Source organism: Ochlerotatus camptorhynchus, unplaced genomic scaffold (assembly GCF_037179485.1).
Source record: "Ochlerotatus camptorhynchus isolate MF236.1 unplaced genomic scaffold, CSIRO-AGI_Acam_v1.1 ptg000284l, whole genome shotgun sequence".
NCBI classification, from domain to species: Eukaryota; Metazoa; Arthropoda; class Insecta; order Diptera; family Culicidae; genus Ochlerotatus; species Ochlerotatus camptorhynchus.
In genome coordinates this window covers 7,443,503-7,465,896 of record NW_027040773.1, presented here as the reverse complement: position 1 = coordinate 7,465,896, position 22,394 = coordinate 7,443,503, and the positions used below count along the sequence as shown (strand labels likewise).

Genomic DNA, 22,394 nt, shown 5'->3' with positions numbered 1-22,394 from the left:
AGGCAAAATAGTGAAAATTTATTTCTAGGATCGACCTTCTCCGTTTTGTTTGTTTGTTATGGGCAATGATTCACATTTTTGCTAAAATTCGGCCAGTTTGTATCTTGTAAAATTTATAAAATGGTGTCCATGAAATTTGTCAAAACATTGTAAAATATCACAAAATCAAATCTAACCAAAGAGCAAGATCGCGCTTGATTTTCGTAGACAACAATCAACAATTGCGGTATATATTTCAAAATGTAATATTGCAGCTCGTAATATCAAACTAACAAAATTCATCAGCTGCAAATCTCACAAAACTGTGATGAGATTGACCCAAACCAACAAGCCCGCTAATTCGCCTTTTTTACAATATAAGGCTAATATGCTGCTTATTTAAACCGTAGCATGCTCTATGTTAGCCGTGTATCAGATTTCCCAAGTAACAATTTTGGTTTTATGAGGGTTCTGTAGACAATGATTTAGACTTGTAGCATGCTTTAAAACCACTATAAAACTTGCAATGTTACTTGGGTTATATTGCAAAAATGCGAATTAGGAGGCTTGTTGGTTACTTGGGGGAGTTTAATATTTTTTGCTTTACATCCGAAAGCAACCAAAACTTCCATAAGGACTGGCAGCAGTCGCTTCGTGTCTGCTATCGGTGAAGAGGTAAAATGGATAGCATTATACCTTCTCCTTCTAAGAAAACGAGTTGCAACGGAATCATTTTTGTGTCGATTCAACTCTCAGCTTCAACTATACACGTCTCACAATGTCAAATGGGCTTGTAAAATCAATATCAAGCATGACACTTTGTTCGAATATCACGCATTGAGAGCATATGAAGACGGAAAAATATTATGATTATACCATGACTGATTGAGTGTAACCTACACACAAACGGAGCTCTGGTCAACATTCCAGCGAAAAAGCTAAGCCTACCTGACACAAACCTGACTTCTACCAGATCCCAACTCGATTTTGACCCGAATTACCCAACATAAACCCAAAAATGACCCAGCATCGACCCGACATTGACTTTAAATAAACTTTACATTGATCCAACATCGGGACCATTTTTCTGGGTTTCTTCCATAATCCACTGCCGTATATCAATTGATAGTGAGTGACTCAATTGACAGTGACAATGAGGTTCCTTTGAGAAAGTGGCTGAAATGATGCGCATGTGGAAATTCGTTTTCGCATAATTTATTGAATTGTTGAATTAGTTCATCTTCAATGGAATAATATAAAATGACCAGTATGCCGTATGCCACTGCTCAGACGTCATTTCAATCACAAATGCCGTTTCCGAGCTAATATTTTTTCACACGATTTTCAAAATTTTACAAGATCTACAATGGCTGGATTTTAGTAAAAATGTGAAGCATAACCCATTACAACCAGTTATGAAAAGTTTAATGCGATTCGGAGAAGGTTGAGTTTTTCCGATTTGTTTTTTTTTTCTTTTATGGGAATTTAAAAAAAAAAACATTTAATCTGAGTTTAGACGGTTCAAGTGAGTTTTCGGTGATAGGCATTTTGAATTGCATCAAATTTATCATAAGCCTGAAAATGTGCTCATGGACCAATTTTTCGGACGATCTTCACGAGACTTGGGCGTTAATGGGTTAAAATTATCTTTTATTAAAGTCGAAGTCGAAGCCGGAGTCGGTACTTTTTTTTTGACTCTAGGCTCGACCCTGCAATCAACTATTGAAAATTTCTAATAGTTTGTTGCAGTATGCGTTTTTTAATATTTTTTAATAAGTTACACGTTGACATTATTTTTGTTATTTTTGTATGGGTTATTATTTTAATACAGTAGTGGTAGTAAATTTCATCGAATTTTTCGATGTGCTTTCGGTACGTTTATTATTTCTATTAAATCTAAATCTTCTTTATACTGCAACTTTTCAATTATAATTGTAAGCATATTTTGCATGATATATTTTTCGTAGATTATCAGAACCCTAGACAATACTAGATTATCACAGAATTCGCCAAGTGGTTAATTTACTCAGCCAGATTCTGCTTAAAATCTTCTCGTCACTCTTTTTCATTAGGTATAATCAAACAATTTGAGAAAATATACCTACCACACGATTATAAAAATACTCCTCTATTATTCGTTGGTTTATGACGAACTATAATTGTGTGGTAATTAAATATAATTATAAAAATCCGCGTCGAATAAACAAATAACAAAACTGCACATAACTTCTATCGTCTTTTTTTTTTAATACCATTAACAGTATTCATTACTAATACCCTTAGATCTAGTATTTATCTTTACATATCATTTTTAAATGCAATGCCTGATTTAAATCCCGAAAATCAGCCATGTTTTGTAAATACATCCACATTCGACGGGACCGCTTTTTCTTTCAAAAGGCAATAGCACTAAAGTTGCACATTTTACAGCATCGTTGCAACGTTCTAGTACTTTATTTCCATCCGTACAAGAAAACGATTTCCTTGTAACATTTTTCTTTTCGTCCTCCTCCTCCTCCTTCTCCTCCTCCTCCTCCTCCTGTTATAAATATATTCTGTTGTTGTTCAGTTCGAATCTCACCATCTCGTGTTGTCAAAGTTTGTACCTATTCACCAAAAAAAAAAAACCAAGAAATAGAAGAAAACTAAAAAAGTGTCTCTCTCCGCCCCATTCCAGAGATGGAAAGTGCACCGAGGAACATTCAAGTGCGCCCGTTAAGTTCATCGACAATGGTTATCACTTGGGAGCCACCTGAGACGCCTAATGGACAAGTGACTGTAAGTTTCGCTTCTCCGGAAGTGTCCCCCTTCCCTCTATCTCTCCCAGTACCGACCACACGTCCAGAACATGTTACATAAGCGAGTAGTATGTTTCTCGGTTGGTCCTCGGTACCCCAAAAGCTTTTTAAATATGCATTCGATTTTGGCACCACGGCACACAGTGGACCGTCCGCTGACACCGAGAAACCTGGGTAATTGTATAAAATTGTCCTTATCCTTATTTTCTCCCGTCGTCGCAGGGCTACAAAGTGTACTACACCACAAACCCCAACCAACCGGAAGCATCCTGGGAATCGCAGATGGTGGACAATAGCGAGTTAACGACCATCTCGGAGCTAACGCCGCACGCAATCTACACCATCCGGGTGCAGGCGTTCACATCGATGGGGGCCGGTCCAATGTCCAATCCGGTACAGGTCAAAACACAGCAAGGTAATTATTTGATATGGGTTTTTGTTTGGTCCGGTCGGTGGTGCCTGGCCCGATCCGGAACCCCCTCTATAGCAAAGGGAGACGCGTACGTGTAGTGGTTTGGTGTGCGTGAGTGTGTGTGTGTGTGAGTGTAAGTTGGTTGTATGTATGCCTTTTTCGTGTGGGACAACCGATTATAATACAAATAGCCAAGCTGCTCCCATGGTCAGCTACTTACTTATTCAAATAAGCCGTAATAGGGTGTTAATGTTGGCTACGCTGTTACCACCGTACAGAAACAGAAAACAATGGGTGTCAAAGGGTATAAAATTTTCACAGGAAATAAACGACGGGCTGACCTGAACGGGGCGGAATGTGTGGGTGGATGATGAGATACGATAGTATTGCGACATAATAGCACGTTCTATAGAATTTTTCAAATATCAGGCTCTATGACAATTTTGCGTGTGGTGGAAGAAAGTAACTAGAGAAGTGAATTTCAAGGTTTCCGTGTACGGTATTTCCTATTGGAATGAGTGTAAGCAGCAAATTAAAAAAATAATGTTGACGTCACCCGTAATTACGGTATGATAATGACCGTCATTATGTTTCAAAATGTGCCATACAATCTAAGCATACACACGCCTCGAAAAGTGGGTACACACTAAGATTTTGTTGCCGTATTCGGTAAATTTTACCAAAATCAGAATAGCTTCATTTTAAAGGCTATTGAATTTTAAATTAATATCAAAACATGTTCAACCTTGTTTAAATGATCAAATCTTGCCATTTTAGTGGAGATTTAATTTCAAAGTAGCTGAACAGCAATTGAATTGAATTGCATACATTTTACCGAAAAGTTCAGCTGAATTTCGTTAAAAATTACCGACGTCGGCGATAATTTCTAGGTGTGTAGATCACCATTTCGTGGTACGATACGTGATGTTAGTTCTACCACCGATTCCTAGTTCTGACTATTTCAAACTAGAGGAATAGGATTTTTCAGTAATCAATGGAACACATTTTAGTCCTTGTTACTTTTTATACCTTGTTAATAGTGATAAGTCCTGGCGTTGCCTTGACCAGGAATGATCTATGTGATTCCTAATATTATATTCGTTGTTCCCTAGTATGAAGTGATTAAGACTAGGGTTCTGATGCATGGTCATTATCGGTGTCATTGTTTAATTTTGTTTCTAAGGAATCCAATTTTGAATGACAAAGTAGCGCGCCTTTGGAGAGTGGACTTTTCAATTAGAATCGATTCCTTGTGATGCAGACAAGAATGACAACTGTATCATAACCGAATACTTCATCATTTCTCAATAATGATGGAGTAATACGACAGAGGAAAAAAAAGCGTGCAGACTAGAGTTGTCCACCGTTATATGAAAAAAGCCAAAGTCTGGAATTGCAAACGCAGATGGATTTAACGCAGGATTGGTAGCAAGCCACTATTTTGAAGTCGGTCACTTTTAACACCAGTCACTATTTAGTGACCAGTCTCTATTTCTTAAATATGCGTCACTAAAGTCACTTTTTCACAATAAAATGTAAAGGATCTAAAGTTTAAAAAAAAAACAAAATGTTTAAATTAACAAGAAGTCATGTTTATCACATGTCGTGCCAGGTGTGCTTGAGTATTTTACACTAACCAAGTCGAAAAAATAAACAATGATGTACTATATAACCATTTTGAGCAAATGACCGGCAAAATGCAAAAAGTTTATAAGCCCTAGGAAAATTTGAAAAAAAATCTCGGAAAAGCCTGCAAATTTCAATGAAAATCGGGGAAAATTCTTCACCAAAAAAAATTCAATTCCTGAACTGATTTTTTTGAGTCAAATTACATAGAAAAATCCATAGGAATTTTAAAGAGCATTTAGAAGAAATTCTACATATAACACCAATATACTTATTTCAGAGACGAATATTGTAATTTACCGAATAACTGACAGTATTTTTATCCAGAAATTTCATTTTTAGAATTAAATATTACATCCCCTTGGCAGCATAATAATTATGTAAGCTAAATAGGATCATCATAAAATAAGAGATGAACCAGCCTATGGCGGAAAGACTCGTTGATAAAGATAACCTCATCATAAAATTTACGTGGCATTTGGATTATATTTGGCCTTGATAATCAACTTCTAAAAGTGTCGGGATTTTTGCACTAAGTGCCTGCCTACATTATAAAAGACCCTAAATTCTGCTTTTTAAAACGTACGCCGAGTGGCATGTTTTTGAGTTCAGTGCTCTTCATTTTAAATTATTTGTTTGTTTACGCTCCATAATTCATGTCGACACAACATACACAATGGAATGGACACAACATACATGACGTGTAAATTTAGTGACTTCTAAGTGATTAGACCTGGGAAGAACTTCAAAGGGGATACGGTTATATAACTGCACATCAATTTTGTTAATTTCAATATAACTGCGAGCTCCAGATGCAATTTAACGAGAGTTGTGAGAAGTTGTTTATGACAATTGGAGGAGAATTGCAGATCTAATCCTAATAACTATTCAAAATAAGTTTTGAGATTTTACTAACACCTTTTTTTCGATAAGGCTCAATCGAATTATCTTTTAACAGCCGAGGATTTTTGCTCGGCGGAGTCGGTGGTGTAGTGGTTAGCGTGATTACCTCTCACCCCAGCAGGCCTGGGTTCACTCCTAGTCGGCGCCGCCGGGATGTTCTTAAGCGTAACATCTCTGATCACGCCTTCCTTCGGAAATGAAGTAAAGTCGTTCATGTCCATAAGTTGATAGGTCCATAGGTAGGGTCCAGGTGTGGGAGCTGCCTCCTTGGCGTCGGTAGCATTGGTGCTCAGCACGAAAAGCAAGATCCACGAAAAACAAACTAAAGGAAAAAAAAAGAAATCTTGGTCATTTTACAATACATCTTCAAACTATATAGTCAAAAGGTACAAAACAATCATGGACGCAAAACATGGTCAGCACTCACACACTCATCACTAAACGGTTGCTTTCCAAAGTCGACGACGTATCGACCGAAATAACTGGTATACAATGGTTGTTGCCATGTCCACAGACGCTCGCGTGATACACATCGAGAGTGGCCTGCTTCTGTCGACAGCTGAGTGAACACTCTTCTATGATTTTATTTTAGAGAGATTTAATGACAATCTCGTGAATTCCAAACGTAATGAACTCTGCGGATAGTTCTGGGTGATTTCAGAGGACAGTTCAATGAAAATTCTAAAGAATTCAAAGGAATTTCTTAGAAGAATACCGGTATCGAATGTTGACGGTACAATCTCAAAAAAAAAACCGGGAAGAGTTACAAGGGCGATCTGAGATGGATTTTTTTTTTGAGAATTCTGAAGAAAAAAAATGGGAATTCTTGGGAGAATACGAATTAAGTTTTTAATAGAATTCAAGAGAAAAATCCAAGATTATTTTGAGCATAAGTTTGAGACATTTCTGATCAGAGTTGGTTGGAAATGCTAACATGAAGCTTTAGTGTGATAATTTATTAGCTAGAGAATGATCTTTAGAAGAGGGTAGGTGGATAGTTCCGTTAGAGTACGGCAGTATGAAAATTGAATAGAAGTTGAAAATGAGCGAACGGCCATTAATGCGACAGTTTTTAAAGATAGACGCACATCTTTTGTCTAACCCGTACGATGTACGCAGAGACTTGAAGTATGTCTCCAAGTCTACAGGCAATGAAGTAATATAAAAACACTTTGAATGTAACAACTCAAGGCGGGAGTAGCCGTCAACAATGCTGATGATGGAACAGCACGCAACAACCACCCTACTGCTTCCTCTCTGAGATGACTACCCTAATAAAAATTGTATGGTTAATTTGCTTAACGACGTGTTCTGGGTATCATCCAAACCATTTGTGGAATAGTTCAATGATTAGGGTTGTCGTTCGTTTATGGTTATTTTTTATTAGGGTACGTTGGTCATGACGAGAGGAGCAACACAATAGTTGGGTAAAGAAGAATTGCATTATAACACACCATCGACTGGAAATGCTCTCGCAACGTGGGGCTTTAGGTAGTGATGAAAACGTCGCTAGAACTATTCCACAGCCGCAGTCAGTTTATGAGCAAAAGAGGGACGGCGGGATATCCGGGAGATGTATCTGCAAGTTCTACTGAGGCAAGATGTTGGACTGTGCTTTTTTTTTTGGGGACGGATAAAGGCAACGTGGATCCTAGCGTATACATCATGTTGGTGTTACCGTTTGGAGTGTCATGCGCTCCAAGTATTGCACAGTACGTCAAAAATACCAACGCTCAGCGATTTGAGAAGGGCCACCCTACCGCTGTACGAGCTATCGTTGATCAACATTATGTCGATGACATGTTTGTAAGTGTTGAAAGTGAACAAGAAGCAGTAGACCTCGCACGGGAAGTGAAGAAAATTCATGCAGAAGCCGGCTTTGAAATGAGAAACTGGTTCTCAAACTGCCCGGGTGTTTTGGAGGCGTTGCATTAGCGAAAGACGGAAGTGAAGGACTTCAATATAGCAGAAGGGGTAATAACCGAAAAAGTTCTTGGGATGTGGTGGAATACGTCAACTGACTGTTTCACCTTCAAGGTTTTGCCTACGATCCTGTGCTAATGTCGGGGCAGCGGAAAACAACAAAACGGGAACTGCTTAGGACCATGATGATGATATTCGACCCCTTAGGACTCATCGGTCATTTCTTAATGTTCCTGAAGGTGGTACTGCAGGAAATTTGGAGAAAGTCCGTCGGATGGGATGACCCCATCGAAGTAAAACAATTTGAGATGTGTTTGCATTGGCTGAAGGTGCTTCCTGAAGTAGCAAAGGTAGAAATACCGCGGTGCTACTGGACGGCTACATCTGTCGAAAGCTCCTATAAAGTTCAAATACAGTCTGCTATTCTATTTTTAATTCCTACGAGTCAAAGGTTTCGCAGTATTGATTGTAAGACGCCATCATGCGATTTGATGACCCGAATTTTGCATAATTTGTGCGATGATGGGTTATGGCAAATAAATTTCGATTTTTGAGTTGTCGAGTAATTGTAAACGGCGCCGGTGGTGTAGTGGTAAGCGTGATTACCTCTCACCCCAGAAGGTCTGGGTTCAATCCCAGTCGACGCCGCCGGGATGTTCTGAGGCATAAAATCTCTGATCACGCCTTCCTTCGGATGGGAAGTAAAGCCGTTGGTCCCCGGTTCATGAGTTGATGGGTCGATAGGTAGGGTCCAGGTGTGGGAGCTGCCTTCCTGGCACGTCGGTAGCATTGGTGCTCAGCACGGAAAACAAGATCGACGGAAAAAACAAACCAAAGGAGTAATTGTAATTGTTCAGTGTAAAGGCATTCTGAAGAAATCGTGTAATAACTTCTCGAATTATCATGGTTAACAACCGAAATATATATTATATATTAAATTAAGTGTATATTGGGGAAATTGATGTAATGTCGGCCTATTTGCCCCTAATTTGAGCCCGTACATAAAATCAGCAATCGACTAAATTTTCAATAGCGACCATCTATATAAAATTGATAAATAGCTGATATTTTGCGATGAACCCAATCTTAAATCCATAGATCAACATTAGAGTCATTTCCCCTATATTTTTTTTTAATTATTTTAAAAGTTATCGTTTATTTCTGTATTATTAAAAAAATATTAACAGATGGTTACAATTCGCATCTCAAATGGAATGCAAGTGCACTAACATCGATTCTATTGTAACTTCATTAACATAGGTGATGTATAATATAAAAAAAAATCAATATGTCATTTCGTTTTAAAGGTCCTATGTTAAGAAGTGCTGATGGCAGCAAATCTTCGAAAGACAGTCTTTGCCATCCGCCGAATAACATCGTCATCTTCTGCTGTATAACCAGTAAAATTGACAAAACTCCGGGAAAACCAGGAGAATTGCAAATTACCATTTGAGCGGTGCCGGTGGTATAGTGGTAGGCGTGATTGCCTCTCACTGCAAAAGGGCTGGGTTCAATCCCAGTCAGCGCCAACATCTTTGTTCACGCCTTCCTTCGGAAGGGAGATAAAGCCGTTGGTCCCCGGTCCATGAGTTGATGGGTCAAAAGTCGGTCAAGGACAATGACAAATGTCAGCACTGGTCTGAACTTTCTAAAAATTTGTGGAATAGTCCTGAAGTTATTGGAACTGCTCCTAAAATCTCTGAGCTTCCCTGAAATCTAACTTATCTGAGCTTCTTGGAATCCCATTAAAGATTTTATAATGTTGTTATAGTTTTCAGAAAATCTCTGAATATATCTTAACTTCCTGGAAGTTATCCGAATATCCCTGATGGTCTCAGAACCTTTTAAAGATGCTGCATTTTTTTTGATGTGAATGAAACAGTCTTAAAGTTCTTGAAGCTTCCCAAAAGTTCTAAACTTTTCCAGAAGCTCTGGGAACTTCTCTTATGTTCCCGCAGTCTAGTTATGAAATACTTTCCATAAATTCTCGAAACTTCCTTTAATTTTTTTGGAACATAAATAAAGTTCCTTCAATTTTCGAGAAGCTACCAGGACTGCCCTGAAATTTTGTTACCTTACCTTCAGTTCTTGAAACTTTCCTAATGTATCCACAAATTTTCTGAAATTCACGGAAGTGTACTAAAGTTCCCAGAAACATCTAAAAAGTTACTACAATTTTCCCAAACTCAACTGAACTGCCCCAAAATCTATTGGCCTGCACTGAAGATTGGAACTTACTCTTATAGGTCATTTAACTTATTCCTTGAAGCTCTTTAGACGATCTTCTTTGACGTAGTTTTTTTCCTTGATTTGTTTTCCGTCGTGGTTGTTTTCCGTACTGAGTACCAATGCTACCGACGCCAGAGAGACAGCTCCCACACCTGAACCCTACCCATCGACCTATTGAAGTTCTCGAGTTTTCAAGTTCGTCAAACAGACCTGAAGCTTACTAAACTTAAGAAGTTCTTGATACTTCTGTAAAGTTTCTGCAGTTTTCTTGGTGTTGATGGAACGTCCTGGAGTTCTCTGATCTTCAACGAGATTATACTAAAGTTTATCAAACTGCGATGAAGATCACGAACCTTCCCCAAAGTTTTAGATTTCCTTAAAGTTCTCAAAACATTCCTGAAGTCTTAGAATTTGGTTTCTGACGATTTGAGAATGGTTCCACGGGTAATTTCAACATGCTGGGGTTAATTTAGATTTTTTTCTTAAAATTTGGTGAATTGTTTTTTAAACGTTTTTATGAGGATGGGAGGATCAACATACCTTCACGTACAAGAACGCCTATTGAAAATTGGGATCCGGGGAAAAAGCATGATCATTCATGAGGCAACCCAACTAAAATCAAACTGTTTGTATCTCGTGAGTACATTTCATTTCTGATGGGCGTAATCCTTTTTTATTTCACGTTTGTAAACGGAAACTTGTTGACGCACTTTTTGAGTCATATTTATGAAAGAAATAATGCAAAATCGAAGAATTTAAGTTGAAATATCAGTGGTTCTCATATTGCCCTGAGTGGAGTTAAGTAATATTTTGTTAAGAAAATCTTTCATATTTATTGAAATCTAGACAAGAAACCAATGACCATTTATAAAGCTGTTGAAGGAATATCAAAAAAAAGTATAAGAAACTACTGATAGACCTTATTTTCTAATTCAGAAACCTTATGAAAGTTTTGACATTTTGAGCTAGTCTAACATGCTCTAGAGAAAAGTATTTTGATAGACTCAAATGAAATGGATAGTTGAAATAAATTTCAAGCATTCAGCTTGCAACAGATTTTTTTGGAAAACATAAGTTGATTTCAAAGCGGGTGGCCACATTGTCCCATTGGTTGTATTTCTAAACTTCCCCTAACCTGATTTTTTAGCAGAATTCCATAGTTATTTTGAGGGATGCACTATGAGATTTCTGGTGAACGTTCGAAAGAAATACGGAAGAAAACTACAGCCAACTCTCCACAATGCGATATTTTCTTTAACTCGATGGATTTTTTTAAACTTTATTTCTTGTATTTGTATGGGTAACATGTATGGATTATCAAGTGACACATATGCGTCTTTTCAACTTTAGTACATTTGATATTTTAATTATTATTTACAGTTCCTAGTTTTATCAGGCCTGTTTTAGAGGATGACCACCTTGGTGGGATTGGTTTGTTTTGAATTCGAAAAAGGAGGCTACTTATAACTACTATTTACAACTACAACTAACCTATAACTACTATATACACCTAATCTACCATATACAAATTGCTTATCAAAGCATATTCTGATGTATTGCATTTCTGCACAAACCTAGTCTTAATGTCTTCAATTTTGAATTCTAATTTTGGAACGTTCGCCTCTTTGTGGAGGTCTGAAATTGTTTTGTCAAAGGGACGAGCAAGCGCCGCCCGAAACTTTCGTTCCGGAGTGAGACCATTCTGGAAGCAATCTCCTTGTTCAGATAGGCCATTTCACGTTTCCTCGCTAGATCTCCGGTTCTTTGGAACTGGCGTCTACGAACATTCTTCTGGTGAATCAAGAGTTGGGTGTGGGAATCAATGGCTCAATGGATTCAGCTGCCTCTTCATTTTTGTATGTATCGTACTCTCCTTAAGTCTATGTCTCCTTTGGTTGATGTTCCATGTAGTGTTATTTTGTTATTAGTGAGATATTGACGATGGAAGTCAAAAATGAAAGTTACGTTATATCGAGGTATAACTGTACTCAGGACGATAGAGCCATCCATAAATGTTCAATATTATTCCAGAGAAGTGATACAAAATAGACTAGAAGCAACATCGTTGGGTGATAAATCATAGATTTCCTGGGAAACTGCTAAAAACGGCATTCTAAACAAGCATTTTCCCAAAAACACCATTCTCGGGAAAATGACTCTATGTATAAATAAATCAAGAGCAATATGGAATTTTTTTGCGAGAATTTGCAAAGAATTTGGAAGATGCTTCCGGGGAAATGCTGTCAAAATATGTCGGGACATAAACATCCTGGAAATGTGAAAGTGTTTTCAGAGCTAGTCATAAGCTACTTTCAGGGCAAGTCAAAATCACACATGATGTCAGAAGAATCTTTCGGAGAATGCCAACAAACCTTCTGGAAGAATTCCGAACAAAATTTCAGAAGAAGTTGGAGGATTATTCTGGTAGAAATCTTAAGAAACATCGTAATAGAACTGGAACTAGCTTCCACGGAATGATGGATGAAGCTTCCGGGGAAAACTCAAAGAAACTTCCTGCGAAAAGTCAGAGAAAAAAACTTCCGGGAGGAATCGGAAGTAGTCCAGGGGAAGTCAGAAGATACTTCCAGCAGAAGTCATAAGAAACCTTCGGTGCATATGTGAAGAATAATTCAATGAAAATCTGAAGAGTTTTCCGGAAGTGTTAAAAGCAACGAGGATTTTGAAGAAAAGGCTTTGTCCAGCATTTTTAGACTTTTTAAATTCTTGCGGAAACCTAAAAAAAATTGTATTTCATGGTAAATATTGGTAATCTTAATAGAAAAGGTGTTCGAAGTAGCCAAGATTTCCATCAATCTTGGTGGTAGATCGAGTAAGGGAGAGTTGTTGTATGGAAAAGTGCAAAAGTTGACTCACATTTTGCATAAAAAACAATTTAATATGTGCCTCAAGGCTTTGGAGGAAGGGGGATTGTTGAAACCTAAAGCCCCGCTCCCTTCGCTGCGCCGTTGGTTAATTATATACCAAACGTCATCTCAGTAGGTTAGAAAACAGCGAAAAAATAGCGGTAGGTTGACGACGCTACCCACCGCTCTCTTCGGGGGATTTGTCATCACAAAAATCAATGCATAGAGTTGATATATAGATATATAGTTGTCGTATTGGGTTGTTATTCATATATCTATAACATATTTTATTACTTTGAAAATTATTGGTAAATGAAACTCGTTTAACACATTTTCAAAACCCGCACCAATCACAGTTCTACTGGCAAACATTCAAATCAGATAAATTATCCTTCAAATCAGTGCTAACCATACGCGATAATCCTGTTTCCCAATGAGTCATTCCATCGTCAAACCTGAGGCATTCAATGAATAAACACTAGAGCATTTCATTTTGAAAAATAGTGTTAGATTTCATCTAGGCCGACCTCCAGTTTGATTCATATCCTTAAAATATAAGTCTGTGCAAAAAATGGTAAAGATTGATGAAGGTTTAGTGATCGTGCAAATATTTTGAAGTTTATATGGAAATTTTGGTAAATTACTATGATAAATTAATTAATTGAATTGAATGACAATGACCAACAAGTTGTTGTGATTAAATTGGTTTTATTGTATTGCACATATTCTTCTATCAATTTACTCTATTTTGTCTTTGTTCGCATCTTCATCTTTCTTGACGTGTTGCCAAACTGTCCGTAGCAACAACAGTTGGCCATTGTCATAGCAACCACATTTTAATTTTTTCATCATTTGGACAACTAGAACCAAAGTTAGATGGATATAAGTGAAATTTAAAAGGCTTCCATAGTCATTCCCATACAAATTTCAACCCATTTGCCCGACCTCTAAACCTTCATCAATCTTTACCATTTTTTGCACAGACTCATATCAAACTGGAGGGTGGCCAATAAGAAATCTAACACATTTATCAAAATGAAACACCCTAATAAACACCCTTCGTTGTTATTGGCGGTATAGGACGCTCAAGTGTCGATTTATTCCGTATGCGTTTTTGGGGGGAAGGGTCATGTAGCAATGCTATTACATGCCCCGAACAACGGCAAGTCCACACGTTAGGAAATGGCAAGCTGTGAAAAACTCATTTGAAAACACATTGAGCTATTTTACCCTACGGGTGCGTTTTGGTTTCCCGTGAACGATTCAAAAATCACACCCGACTAGGATTTGCAAACCCAAATCCAGCCGCGTGAATCTCGAAAAGTACACCCCCGGGATCCCATTAGTAGTAGGTTGTGGTGTACAAAAACGACGGACACCATTGATTGTGCCGAACCTTTGTCATGTTGTGACACCATTTGGCCCCCTGGTTCCAACAACGTCAACGTACTGAGTTATGCATGCCCGCGAATGTGTGAAGGTGTGCGTGGGTGTGTGTTTGTGTGTCTCGAGCCGATGTGCGGTTAAACTACTTTACATATGCAAATTATGCACATTCAAATGTGCTCACTTTTCATTTACACGTCCATCATTCAATCCATTCACAGGCTCTCACACTCTGTATCTCCTGCAGTGACTCTTAACTAAAATGGTGGTTGTTCTTTTTTGCTCCTTTGTAATTTTACAGGCGTTCCCTCCCAGCCGAGCAACTTCCGTGCTACCGATATTGGCGAAACAGCTGTCACTCTCCAGTGGTCCCGGCCGACCCACTCGGGCGAGAACATCGTACACTACGAACTGTACTGGAATGACACCTATGCAAACGAGCAGCATCATCAGTATGTATTAATGTTGTTTTATGGTGCCTTTACTTTCTGGAAATACACTACTTTTATCGCGGGAGGAGAAGTGGCGATGGTTGGTCTGCAGAACAGTGGGAGTAGATAAACGTTCTTTTAGGGATAGTACAACACAGACAAACAGACGCGCTTAGTTGGTGATGCGTTGTGACAAGATGACAGCGTAATTCAAAGTCAATCTGTCTGATTTTCCGTAGTGTACCACTAACGGATGATTGCTGCGTGTGTCTCAACACTACATTTTCGAGTTGTATCTACACCGTGGGCACAGGAATTAAATCTAGCAGAAAAAGAATAACGCTCTGGTATTGTATCCAATTGAGTGGACGTATTGAGTGAAGTTTTATGGATTAATTAGGTCTACAATTTGGTGGATTAAATGAGTACAAGTTTGACATACTTTTTTTATTTCGCAAGATAGAGGTTTGGTGCTTCGGACAAAGTTGTAGAACGTGAAATTTTAAGGAAAATCGTAAAATTTTATGGTACAAATTAGAGTACCTGACACAGCAAAACATGTCTGGTACCTCTATACAGCCATTCCATAGCAACACTACGTAGCGGATCTCAGAATTTCGTAATAATTTGTTGTTTTGTTCCTTATCGCAACATATTAGATGCATATTTTCCAAAAAATTATATCTTTCGAACCACTGCACAGTGGTCCAGAATGCAGATTTAGGTGGAATGATATGTTTTGAGTCTGACTTAAAGTCTCTTGTACAAAGTTGTTCCTTATAGTGAGGCCTTCATTTTCATGACAATGAATTCTAGGGTGGTTCTTATTATCATTTAAAACAAAAATCTAACTTTTTTGTTGAATAAATTAAGGAATACATTCTTCGGCAAGTTATAGCTGAGCTAATTTCAAGCAGCTTTGTATAAGAACATTTTTTATATCTCTTAAATTGACCGATTAAGAGCTATTTCCTTGAATTGAGTTAGGGTGGCTCTAAAAAAACAGTTATTTTACTCTAGTTTTCTTATTTCAAATTCCTCAGCAAAGGTGTTTTCAAATAACTTTAAGATCATTAGAAGGCCCAAAGCTTGTCAATATCTTTCGCCGAACCAGATTTATTGACGATTTTCTTCTAAAAATATGCCCTTTTTAAATGTTTATATCTCTGGTTGGGGCAAACAAAAAAAATTTTTTTTACGGCATTCGAAAGGGCATATGTTATTCAAAATAACATGAAATTTTTGAGGTACACAGATAAAAATTCTGAATTTTAATTGTGATGTAAACATTCAATCACGTAGACTTGTATTTCATTTCACGCAACCGAGCAACTTGCAAACAATGTTGTTTACAAAGATGGATTTTTGTATACAATATTTGCTACATTGTATGAAATGTGTCAGAACTTTACATGACATATAACGTAAACGTATATGATATGTGACGCTCCATTTATGTGTATCATATTGAACAGAAATTTACACTACTTCTGCTGACCTTTTCGCTGACTTTTTCCGAAGTGTTTTCGAACCCGATCAAACTCCTCAACCGCAGCAATACATTGCAATACAGCTACCAAGATACGACATTCACCTGCAGCAGCTCATCTTCAGTCAAGACGCTATTCTCAAAGCCCTTTGCTCAGTCGATCCATCGACAGGTCCAGGCCCGGATCGTATTCCACCGTCTTTCGTCAAGAACTGTGCAGCATCGTTGGCCACTCCCATTATGTCTATTTTCAATCGATCGCTTAAGGATGGCGTTTTTCCGGATGCCTGGAAGCTCGCCTCAATTACACCAATCTTCAAGTCCGGTAACATGCATAAAGTGGAAAATTACCGACCTATCTCGATCCTGAACTGCTTGGCCAAAGTTCTCGAAAGTCTTCTGCATGAGAAGTTGTATCCAGCTGTTCAACCCATAATCTCAGAGTTTCAGCATGGATTCATGAAAAAGCGCTCGACAGTCTCTAACTTGATGACTTACACGAACACTCTTATAGGTAGCATCGAGAAGCGTCAGCAAGTGGACTCCGTTTACATCGACTTCTCTAAGGGGTTTGACAAAGTCCCTCACGACCTAGCCATTATGAAGCTAAACCGCCTTGGTCTTCCACCGTGGATCGTTTGTTGGTTGAAATCATACTAATCATCCAGGAAGGCTTTCGTTAAGATACGTGATTCCAGATCCAAGGTATTCCACAAGGGAGTCACCTAGGACTTCTCATTTTCGTTCTGTTTATTAACGACGTGTGTGATATGCTAAGTTCCTGTAAGTTGCTATATGCGGATGATCTTAAGCTGTACCGTGTGATCAAATCGATCGTGGATTGTTGCGCACTACAAGCTGATATAGAGCGATTGTCATCCTGGTGTCAGACAAATGGAATGCAACCCAATTGCAAAGCCGAGCAAAGTAAAATAACAACCTGATATCATCCTGAAAACAAGTTTTGTTATTCCAGATATCATTTTGTTTTCAGTTGTTATCACATAACTATTTAAGTTATTTACCTCTACTAATTGTGTTATCAGTTGTTATCATGAATCAAAAATTAAATGATGCAAAGTTAGTTCAAAACTTCCAATATTATCCACATGGTAAGAAATTAAAACACTGCCAATCATATTCCATTTATCGGCGTAAGGCAGTTATACAAAATCGATAAAATAATTTGAAATTTGTTGAAAAAATTCGCATGGATCACAGGATTTGGTATCAAGATATTTTCAATGATAACTAAATCAGTTATTTATGTGATATCCAAGGAGTATTATTTTGTTATATTATTTGTTATGTCGGAGTAGTTTAGTGATTATTCAACCACAATGAACACATGTTTAGTTATCAAATCTTGATAACCGAGTATCAGAACTTGTTATCAATCTGGTATAATCCTTTACTCGGGAATGCTGCCAAATGCAAAGTGATTACCCTTCCCGAGCGAAATAAAATATCAAATTGATAACAAGTTCTATTACCCGGTTATCACTTTTTGATAACTGAATATGTTATCATTATGGTTGAATTAACAGCCAACATAACAAAAGTGATAGCAAAAAATTGCTCGTTGGATATCACAAAAATAACTAATTTTGTTATCATTGATAATATCTTGATAACAAATTCTGTATGCCATACAAATTTATTCCATGAATTTCAAATTATGTTATCATTTTGATATTAAAGCCTTACGCTGATAACTGAAACATGTTTAGTATTAAAAGCACTATTTTTTATTGCTTCAATGCGAATGATATTTAAAGTTTTGAACTAACCTTGCATCGTTAATAAATATATAGTTAATTTTTCATGATAGCAACTGATAACAAAATTGATCAAGACTGATAACTAAATAAGTTATGCGATAACAACTGAAAACAAAATGATATCTGGGATAACAAGACTTGTTATCTAGATGATTTCGGGTTGTTATTCTAATTTGTCAAAAAATACAGTGAAGGAAACGTTTATTCATACAAACAGGCCACCATTACCGAACATGGAAAACTGGATGGTTGGTTGTCTTTATTAAGGAGATTTTCATCCAGACGCTGGTTCATCTCCGGGAAATGCTTTTCTATGGAATCTATAGTATTTATAGTTTCTTCCAATGACTGGATTAACAATACGCCTTTTTAATAGAAACTAAGCAATCGATTCAACCTCTGGTGGTGAATAAGAGAACGTCAAAAAGAGTGTTGTGAGCAGAAATTTTGCTGTGAGACAATTTAATTCTGTACCATTTGTGCAAGGATCCTGCTAGTGTTCAAGAATATTTTTGTTGAGAAAAATGTAAAATTAGAATTGTGTCGTAGTGGTTACAATCTTCCGGATTTCTCGTGTGTGAATAGTTGAGGCACAAATCAGTTTGTAACGGGCTACTCGCCGAAAGGTTCTTTTCCAAGTGTATCAACCTCTCCACTTAAGCGCCAAGCAAGCAAAAGAATCACTTGCATGTGAAGAGGCAAGGTTTGCTCGTGCCCGGTGAGACTCCTCAAGGCGAGTCCTTCAAAATACTACTCCGATTTCCGATCGTACCACAACCAACGCTTCCCAATATGACCCCTAGATAATGTAGTCAACGGGGACCCAAACTAAGTCAACGCACGGACTAAAAAAACTCAATTATCAGACTTTTCTCTTTTGCTCACGACAATCATGGTTGGTTATTCTTTTTTCATACACTTTGTATTCGGTTTTGAAAGGGGTTAGTTAATAGCCATCGGCTCTGCTATACCGACCGTAGTTCAAAATCAACTGTCTAATGACTTCACTTGGTTTGTCCCATTTATTACTATTCTAGAACCTTCTTATCTTCGGGGTAGGTGTGTGTGTGTGTTGATGCCTTCTTATTCTATTTATAGGTTACCTGGACTGATCTAACCTGTTATGCTCGGAGGGGCTGCAGCCGTATACTACCTCTCGCTGATAATGCTGTCAGTGGTGCGTGTCTCGGCTATGACGAATTTTTTCCTCGAGACAGCCACCACACGGGTACACGTTTTGATTCGGTTTTTTTAGCGGGCCCGCTTTTCTACTCGCGCGAGTGCTGCTTCGAGGCCAAACATGGGGTGATCCGGCAATTGGCGACCGGTATACAACCCCGGAAGTAGTGGTGACTTCCGATGGCCCGTAAGTGCGCTGGGGAATATCGCTAACCCGCCAACGAGATCAGCTACAAGCTGACGTGTCTTCGGACCTTCCCAGAGATCGCGTGGCATACGCGAACCCCTACACCTACCTCGACGAAACACCTTCGCTTGAAGGATATTCGGTCCTTGAAGTGAAAAGAAACGCACCAATTACAATTTTGCTTTTCTAACTTCCAACAGTCGAGTTGTGGATATTTACCTGGACCTCGAGCAGATTATTTCGTGTGTTTCACCTTTTCTCTTTTAAAGACAACGTTAGCCTATTCATATGCTACAACAAATTTTAGGTTAGGCTACATTCAACAAAATTAACAGAGGAACTCACTAGGTTTACAATAGATTTTAGGTACGCGTGGGCCAATAATAACGTTCTCAACCACTATTGTTTTTTTTCTCTAAATTTCCCGATTACTGAAATACAAGATGTTATTTTTTTTTTACATATTTTTCCTATGGTCGATATCTTATTAAAACTCACTATAACTATTTCGATTGGCTAAAATTCTCACAAACGATAACTTTCCACTAAGTTTTTTTTCGGGACTACGTCCAACCACTATGCCGATCGAAACGAGAAAGAATGGTAATTGAAGATGGCCTTCTTTGCAAAGTGCTACGCAACGCGGGGATCCCTACTAATACCATTGCTTCAAAAATTTGCATATCATCATTTCATTTTTAAAACATTGGCTATACTATCTGCGATCCAAACGGAGTGGTATGTCTTGCTTCACGATCAGATTCAAATGAGTGTTTCCAATTCTCCCACTCACAGCGCTACGATGCATAAAAAGTGCTCGAATGCAAACATCACCAAATGTATACAATTGCCTTCCCTTTGACTTTCTTGTAGCCTGAGAAGTGGAAGATACACACTTCAAGAGAATATATTTACAGATGTTACTATTTTTTTTACGACCATTTTGTAACAATGTTACAAGTTCAGATCTGTGAAAAATCGTAAAATAAGATAACTACCGATGGAAATTGGCAAGATGTTCAAAGGAAAATACCTCAATTTGCGTTGTGAAAAACCCGTATTCTGAAAAAGCCTGTAGAAAAGGGCCAATCAGCATTTGTAAACAAACCGTTCTAAAGCCATTTCCTCACAAAGCGAAGGCCGCCCACGCAAACCAACACCATCATTGTGTAGGGGATACTTTTTTCCCGATGCGCGCAACACTGTTACTGTTCAAAGCTTCGCTTTGTGGGGTTACCCGCTCTCACTCTCCGATCATTTTTGATTACTTAAGGGCGAACACGAAATTATTGCGACACCGAAAATGTCATGCCAATTTTCTTATAATGTTTAGAATCAAAACAAAATTTTAGGGTAGTTTTATACATATATTTACTTCAAAAATCAAAAGAAAAGTTAATCGATGGAGCCTTGAGTGTAAAATTGAACGCATTTTCGCTTGATGCCCTCCATCAAAGTCTTTACAGTGTCATCCGGTACCAGTTTCTCAGTTTTTTTTTCCATTTTCTTAACATGTCCTTCTCGTCTTTGACTGTCTTCTTGCTCTTCCGAAGTTCCCGCTTCATTATTGCCCAGTACTGCTCCACCTGGCGCAGCTCCGGACAGTTTGGCGGATTCATGTCCTTTGGAACAAAATGGACAGAATTGGCCTCATACCACTCCAGGACACTTTTAGAATAGTGGCATGATGCCAAATCTGGCCAAAAATAGCGGAGCTTCGTCGTGCTGCTGCAAGAACGACAAAAGGCGCTTCTCGAGGCACTCAGATTTGTAGATCTCGCCATTTACTGTGCCCTTTGTCACGAAAGGCTCACTCCTCAGTCCGCAAGAGCAGATGGCCTGCCAAATGAGATATTTGGAGGCGAACTTCGACATTTTCTTCTTCTTAAATTTGTCGTCCACATTGAGCTTGCTCTTGCCGGTGAAAAACTCCAACCCCGGAATTTGCTTAAAATCGGCTTTTATATACGTTTCGTCGTCCATCACACAGCAGTCATATTTTGTCAGCATCTTCTCGTAGAGCTTCCGTGCCTGAGTTTTAGCCGTCGATTGTTGCCGCTCATCGCGGTTTGGGAAGTTCTGTACCTTGTATGTATGTAGTCCAGCTCTCTTCTTTGCATTCTGGACGTAGCTCTGCGACATGCCGATCTTTTTAGCCAAATCACGGCTTGAGACGTTGGGATTTGCTTTAATCATCCGCTTCACCTTTCCCTCCGTCTTTTTGTTCTCCGGTCCCGGTTTTCTTCCAGCTCCTTTGTCGTGGTCCAACGTCAACCGCTCCTGGAACCGCTTCAACACTCTGGAGACGGTTGAATGGTGAATGTTCAACATTTTTCCCAACTGCCGGTGCGACAGGTCAGGAAATTCCAGGTGTTTGGAATGAATTTGTTCTCTCAACTCGCGTTGGTTCACCTCCATTTTCGTTGAATCGAAAAACACGACTTCGAGTTTGACAGCATGTACACAATACACATCAATGAGAAAGTGTGCAAAATTTGGTTGATTTTTACCCAATGGTAAAAAAGTTATGCCCTGTCGAATGTGTCGCAATAATTTCGTGTTCGCCCTTTATATGAATCAATCGCCGCTGGTAAGGGTTAATGCCATTAAGGATCTTAGGCTCATCTTGGACAGCAAACTACGGTTTACCGAGCACAAATCCATGACAGTTGCAAAGGCCAACTCCATGCTAGGATTTTTGCGCCGCAATACTTCACAATTCGACGACGTGTACGCCCTGAAAGCGCTGTACTGCTCTATGGTCCGCAGTGTTCTTGCATATGGAGTAAAAATTTGGGCTCCATATCATGCTGTTCATGTACTGCGCATCGAGAGAATCCAAAAAACAGTTTATAAAGTTTGCATTATGACGTCTGCCATGGACAAATCCAGATAGCTTACCTCCGTACGAGCATAGATGTGCGCTTATTGGACTGCAAACACTAACAAATCGCCGAGTCTTTCTCCAGAGGATGTTCATATTTGACATGATTAGTAATCATATTGACTGCAGTTTTTTGCTAGGGAACATCAATTTCCACACTCCAGCTCGCCGTCTCCGCTACTATTACTTCCTGAGGACTTCCGAACATCGAACTGCTTACGGTTATAACAATCCTCTCGATAGATGTTGCAGACTGTTTAATGATGTGTGTGATGTTTTTGATTTAAATATAAGTAGACCAGTTTTTAAGAATAGGATTAAGT

At 38.5% G+C, this 22,394-nt stretch overlaps 1 protein-coding gene across 10 annotated transcripts in view; it reads left to right on the top strand.

Annotated features, from left to right (window-relative positions):
• The window catches only part of Lar (tyrosine-protein phosphatase Lar), a 571,867-nt gene that overhangs the window by 454,118 nt on the left and 95,355 nt on the right, over nucleotides 1-22,394 (top strand). For all 10 annotated transcript variants that reach the window (XM_065228155.1, XM_065228154.1, XM_065228160.1 and 7 more), the window contains 3 exons: nucleotides 2,657-2,757; nucleotides 3,000-3,192; nucleotides 14,422-14,572. In XM_065228155.1, coding sequence (XP_065084227.1) covers nucleotides 2,657-2,757; nucleotides 3,000-3,192; nucleotides 14,422-14,572 — 445 coding nt within the window. The remainder of the gene's footprint in view (nucleotides 1-2,656; nucleotides 2,758-2,999; nucleotides 3,193-14,421; nucleotides 14,573-22,394) is intronic.